Consider the following 6851-nt stretch of genomic DNA (forward strand, 5'->3'; position numbering starts at 1 on the left):
GTAGTGAGAGTTATTTATTAGAGCGCATAATGCATATTACAGATCAAATCATTATTTATCTAACAGAGAGGGACTAAACTAGTCTTTCCATCTGCCAGTGGTGGTCAACGTAAAGAGACTCCGTAACCTAGACGTGAGCAGTGCTTTAAAACTAACACACACACACACACTGACAGTAATAAATAGGCACTTGTTTAGGGCGTCATAAAAATCAACATTATGTAATTATCTTGCGATCTCTTATTAGAGCATGTGAGCAGCGCTATCAGTCGTTACTGGTGTTTAAGGCACTAACTGGTCAATACGGCACACGCTTCTCCTCCTCCGGGCATTTCATGCTTCCTTCCCTTTTTCCTGGGCACTTTTCTGTTGGGACTACACCTCCCATGATGCACTGGGGGCAGTGTAATGCATTTGGCTCAGTCTCTGTCCCTGAGGGCTCGCAGGATGTAGTTCTCTCTCTCCAGTTGAGCGTTTCTCTCCGACAGCTCTTTAATCTGTTCTCTCAGCACCTCCACCTCCTCTCGCACCGCCAGCATCAGGTGAGACTTCACCAGGTCCTGCACACACACACACACACACACACACACACACACACACACACACACGTTCAAATATAAAACAATTATTTACAAAGCACAAAGTTTTACTGGACAAAGCCTATATCTGTATTTGCATTAGCATATTAATATTGTAAATGATCTCACCATGGCTTGCTCTATCTTGTTATCGATGGCGATCATACTGCTGTTAGTTCCACTGCAACAGAGACAGAGGGAAACTTTTATTAATCATTTCACCAGAAAACACTTTGTTTCCCCCACACAAACCTAGACTGTATTGATTCAAAGGAAACAATTCAAACAGAAAATAAAAGAAAATCATTGGCAAGTTGCTGGCACTGTTCCTTGGTGGTTTCCAAGCTGTTTCCCGAAGTTGTTGCTATGCTGTTTCTAAGGAGTTTCTAGGCTGTTTCTAGGTCGTTTTCCTGGTGGTTTCTAAGGAGTATCTATGGAGTTTCTAGGCTGTTTCTAGGTGGTTTCTAAGGAGTTTCTAGTCTGTTTCTAGGTCGTTTCTTGGTGGTTTCAAAGGAGTTTCTAGGTGGTTTCTAAGGAGTATCTAGTCTGTTTCTAGGTGGTTTCTAGTCTGTATCTAGGTTGTTTCTTGGCTGTTTCTAATTCGTTTCTAATGAGTTTCTAGGCTGTTTCTAAGGAGTATCTAGTCTGTTTCTAGGTCGTTTCTTGGTGGTTTCAAAGGAGTTTCTAGGTGGTTTCAAAGGAGTATCTATTCTGTTTCTAGGTGGTTTCTAAGGAGTTTCTAGTCTGTTTCTAGGTTGTTTCTTGGCTGTTTCTAATTCGTTTCTAGGTGGTTTCTAATGAGTTTCTAGGCTGTTTCTAGGGAGTTTCTAGGCTGTTTCTAGGTGATTTCTAAGGAGTATCTAGTCTGTTTCTTGGTGGTTTCAAAGGAGTTTCTAGGTGGTTTCTAAGGAGTTTCTAGTCTGTTTCTAGGTTGTTTCTTGGCTGTTTCTAATTCGTTTCTAGGTGGTTTCTAATGAGTTTCTAGGCTGTTTCTAGGGAGTTTCTAGGCTGTTTCTAGGCTGTTTCTAGCTGGTTTCTAAGGAGTATCTAGTCTGTTTCTTGGTGGTTTCTAAGGAGTTTCTAGGCTGTTTCTAAGGAGTTTCTAGGCGGTTTCTAGGTGGTTTCTAAGGAGTTTCTAGTCTGTTTCTAGGTCATTTCTAGAAAAGGCTTGGGTCCTTCCTTCAATGTGCATCTGTGTGTTTTTTTAGGACTCAAGTCTTTCCTTCCCTCTAGTTAACTGGATTGAACAGCAGCACTGAAGGTCTTGACGAGAAGGTCTTGTGGCTGTACTGTATGTGTAACACTGATGCTATTGTTCTGAATGTGGTGGGCAGCAAATGCTTCTCACAACAGCCAGCTTGAGGAAAACACAACTATTTCCACGACCACAAACACATCATAAACAGCTGACAGGATGAATGAAAACCTCAGGAAACACGATTCAGTTCAAACGCACACAAACTGAACACACTGGATGGTTTCAAAACCTTTCTTGGCTGTTTCTAAGCTGTTTCTAGGCAGGTTTTCAAGGTTGTTTCTGGGCTGTTTCTAAGCTGTTACTAGGCTATTTTTGGGCTGTTTCTAGGCTGTATTTCAAGGTGGTTTCTAGGATGTTACTAGGCTGTTTTCTATGCAGTTTCTAAGCTGTTACTAGGCAGTTTTTCAAGCTGGTTTCTAGGCTGCTCCTAAGCTGTTACTAGGCAGTTTTTATGTCATTTCTAGGCGGGTTTTCTTGGTGGTTTCTAGGCTGTTACTAGGCTGTTTTCTATGCAGTTTCTAAGCTGTTACTAGGCAGTTTTTCAAGCTGGTTTCTAGGCTGCTCCTAAGCTGTTACTAGGCAGTTTTTATGTGGTTTCTAGGCGGGTTTTCTTGGTGGTTTCTAGGCTGTTACTTGGCAGTTTATAAGCGTTTCTCTAGGTGGTTTCTAGGCCGTTTATAAGCATTTGTAGGCTGTTTCTTGGTGGTTTCTAGAAGGTTTTCATGCGTTTTTCAAGGTCGTTTCTAGAGTGTTTCGAGGCAGGTTTTTTAAGTTGTTTCTAGGCATTTTCTAGGTGGTTTCTAGTCAGTTTTTCTGGCCATACCTAGCCAAATTCTAAGCATTTGTAGGCTGTTTCTTGGTGGTTTCTAGGCTGTTACTAGGCTTTTTATAGACGTTTTCTAAGCTGTTTCGAGGTGGTTGCTGCTATGCTGTTTCTAGTCAGTTTTCTGACAGTTTCTAGATACGGTCCCATAAAGTCCCTCCTTTATGCGTGTCTGTGGGTTTTTGTCACCAGTTTTCTGGCCCAGCAGGTGAAAATTATGCACCTGATCACTTAGTGGGCAGCACATGATTCTAAAAACAGCCAGCTTGATGGAAACACACTAAAGGCCGACACTCTCCATACATAATAATACATCACAACTGTCTGAAAGAATGAATGAAAACCCCAAGTTAATACAATTCAATTCAAATACACACAAACTCAAGCGAATTTGAACTTATTGTATGACCCTAACAAACCCAGTTACCTGCGGAGGAAAAGCAGAAGCGAAAAGAGGGTGGAGTCAGAGGGGCGGAGCCTGTGTTTGTGCGTAAGAGCTCCGCCTCTCTCCTCTCTCACAGTGGAAGTCAATGGGTCCCACTCGGGATTCTGACATTTCTGATCACTAACACTGGACTTGCAGGACGATCCGATACGAACAGACCTGGGATTATTTCCTGAGCGCTGTGTCTGAGAGTGACCAGCAGGTGGCGCTGTGTCTGTTTCTGTGGAGGAGATGGTGGGTTTCGATGAGGAATTTCTGTCCGTTCTTGACGTTGGTTTGTTTCTGGATGACGTATGCGTAAAGCGCTTGCTGCTGATTGGCTCTTTGGTTTCCACGGAAAGCGCTAAGCATCCAGCCCTCGGATAGTAATCAAGCTTCCCGATTGGCCAAGAATCACGAACCCTTCGAGCTCCACCAGTCACATTCGTTGCTCCTGCATAGAGGCGTGGCCGACAAATCACAGTTGAAGGGGCGGGGCTTAAAGATGAGGGGTGTGGCTTAGAGCCAGTTGAAGATCCATCAAGAAGGATCGGATTCTCTCTTTGTGTCTGGTCATTGGAAACACATGGAGGAAGTGATAAAGGACGAGGCTGTTTTTTACTCTCAAAAATGGAGATCATCTTACGAACACTAACAAACATGGTGGGCATTCGGGAGGTGCAAAAACACACATCAAAAGGAAACTCAATCATGTACGCGGTTTTCTTCAGGCACCGTCAGGAAGAGACATCATGTAATCGTTTCCTTTGACCTCGTTCAGAAACATCCGGAGAGGATCTGACTCATTCAGTGACAACTGTAACAATTACTGTTGCACATCAGCAGAACAAGAGTGACCTTTACTATGGTGGCTATTATAGTTCACTAAAACCACAACAACAAGAGAAAGGTGTGCTACTTGAAATAAAACTTTAGCTGAAAAACTTAAACTTTATTTCAGCTAGTTGCCAAGTGAAGATTTCTCATTTTCATTTAGTTTAAAAGTTAAAACTAATGAATCAAGTTAAAGTCCACCTGTAGTCAATAATTGTATCCCTTAAAACTGTCTTATCCCTGTAAAACTACCAAAATGGCATTTTTTTATGTTTTTCCTTGACAAAAAAAAATCTTCATGCCTTAAAATATCTTGAATGTAACTTGACACCCTTGCCTCATTAAGTATGCGCGGTTCTATTAATATGCAAATGAGCCCCGCCTCCACTTACTCACTCAGCTCAGAGATCCACTGGTTGATGATCACACGTTGATCTGATTGGTTACAAGGTAGTTTGTGACGTCAGAAACACCAGCGATTTCAAAGCGTGTTTTTGAGACTGTCTTTGGTAATACGAGGAAATACTCAGCAATGCTGTCGACTTATGAACTTACACATGCTTTGTCTTAAAGCATATTAAAAACACCACATAGACACATAAACAACATTAAAATCTGGATTTTACACCACAGGGGGACTTTTTTTTGTTAACATAAATAAAATCTGAATATTAAATGAAGAACTGAATGAAAATGATCAAATGTTTCCTTTGGCAACTCCCTGAAATAAGTTTAAGTTGAAGAACTATAAAATTGCAAACTAGAACATAAATAAAACCTAAAACTGAATAAATATGAATTAAATCCCAATAAAAAAACTAAAACAAAAGCACATGACAGATTAACTAAAAGCAAAACTGAAAATATAAAAATAAAAGGTAATTCAAGCTAATATAGAATAAATTAATACTGCAATAACACAGACTGCAGGGAACGAATCGTTCATTTCACAGAAAACGAGAGCAAAAGCGGCACGATATGGTGTTTAATCGCACTAAACCGCAGCTGAGCTACTAAAAAATGTAGTCAAGTTACTGGCGTCTTTTAGTTGGCCTGTAATCTCCATGAGACCTCAATAACGTTCCTTGATTTCCATCACCAGACCTCCGTTCATTGTGCTGTAATCCGTCAAACTGGCCCAATCCATGCGAAATCCTGGGATTAGTGTAATCTGGGGAGAAAGTCCACCTGTTTGACCCGTAATCTCACAGATCTCCGAGAGACTGTCGATCTCTGCAGGCCCACAGGACTGTTTTCGTGTCACACGGCACATGTTAATATGTACACGCATCAACACTGCACTCTTTGATTCTGGTCTCCGCCCACTTCCCGTCGCAGCCAATCACGTCACACGCCGGGATTCTGTGCCCGCCCACACGGCTCGCAGCATTCCACACTCCACCCACCATCACACACAAACACAGGCTGCATACTAATTCACATACTATCCGTCATACACATTACAATTAGTGTGGCTGAAATCATAGTATTCCAAAGGCAACTAGTGTTTCTACTATATCAGCTGATATACACGACCAGGGTATATAAATATATATATGTATGTATATATACACTTACAAAGACTGCATTTATTTGATCAAAAAAAAACAAACACTAATATTGTCTAAGTATTATGAAATATTATTTTTATTTCATGATGCTATGATGAATAGAAAGTTCAAAAGAACAGCATTTATCTGAAATCTAAAGCTTTTGTAACATTAAACACTACCGTTCAAAAGTTTGGAGTCAGTAAGAATGATTTTATTTGATTTTTTGGGCGAAAGAAATAAAATAAATCAATACTTTTATTCATCAAGGATGAGTTAAATTGATCAAAAGTGACAGTAAAGACATTTATAATGTTACAAAAGATTCTATTTCAGATAAACGCTGTTCTTTTGAACTTTCTATTCATCAAAGAATCCTGAAAAATAATCATACACAACTGTTTTCAACATTAATAATAATAATTAATGTTTTTTGAGCATCAAATCCTCATATTAGAGTGATTTGTGAAGGATCATGTGACACTGAAGACTGGAGTAATGATGCTGAACATTCAGCTTTAATCACAGGAATAAATTACACTTTATTGTATATTCACATAGAAATTCTTTTTGTATTTTGAATCAAATAAATGCAGCCTTGGTGAGCAGAAGAGACACACAAAAAAACATTAAAAATCGTACTGATCCAAAACTGGATTTTGAATGTATTGAAATATGATTTAATTTTTTTGGTAAGGAAATTTGGCTATATGAGTGTAAGATTAATTTGAACAGTTGCACTAGTTCAAACTAGGAACAACTTTTCTTTTTTTTTCTTTTTTTGCTTGAGACATGGCTTTTAATACTGAGACTTTTGTTTTTGTAATCAGGCTCCCAAAAATGATATAGAAATTTGGATTTAGATTTATCAGCCAATATATCGGTTATCGGCTTTCAAATATAAAGAATTATCGGTTATCGATATCGGCCAAAATCTTTATATAAACCGCAGCTGATTTCTACTATTTCGGCTATTTATAAGATTTGTTCTGTTTTCTTCTTAGAGTTTTTCATCGTGACAATAGTTCACAAAGTAATTAGCCACACATTAAAAATAATGTACCATGTTTTTCAAAATAAAAGTCACGTTTTTTTACTCATCTGAAACATGCAGTAACTTGCGACTTGTGTAATGCAACTCAGCCTGTGACGATTATGAATTTTGTACTGATGATTAATTGTCATACAAATAATTAACATTTAATGATTTTGTTAAATGCTAATTAACTGTTTTGTTCGTGTCACGTGTCATTTTTACTTGGAAAAGTACATAATAATATAATTTTGAGTGAAAATGGGCCCATAAGATTTACTTTCATGCTATCAAATAATATAATGTAAAATAATATAATATAATATAATATAATATAATATAATATAATAT

General features: G+C 38.7%; 1 protein-coding gene across 1 annotated transcript in view; it reads right to left on the minus strand.

The window, feature by feature from the left end:
- Positions 1 to 6851, minus strand: part of tsc22d4 (TSC22 domain family member 4) — a 14533-nt gene continuing 7682 nt past the window's right edge. Inside the window, exons 3-4 of the mRNA XM_082145683.1 lie at positions 708 to 759; positions 1 to 560 (exon numbers count right to left, since the gene is read on the minus strand). Of these exons, the coding sequence (XP_082001809.1) occupies positions 420 to 560; positions 708 to 759 (193 nt within the window). The 3' untranslated portion in view covers positions 1 to 419. The remainder of the gene's footprint in view (positions 561 to 707; positions 760 to 6851) is intronic.

Source organism: Leuciscus leuciscus (assembly GCF_965113295.1).
Source record: "Leuciscus leuciscus genome assembly, chromosome: 18".
Lineage (NCBI taxonomy): Eukaryota > Metazoa > Chordata > Actinopteri > Cypriniformes > Leuciscidae > Leuciscus > Leuciscus leuciscus.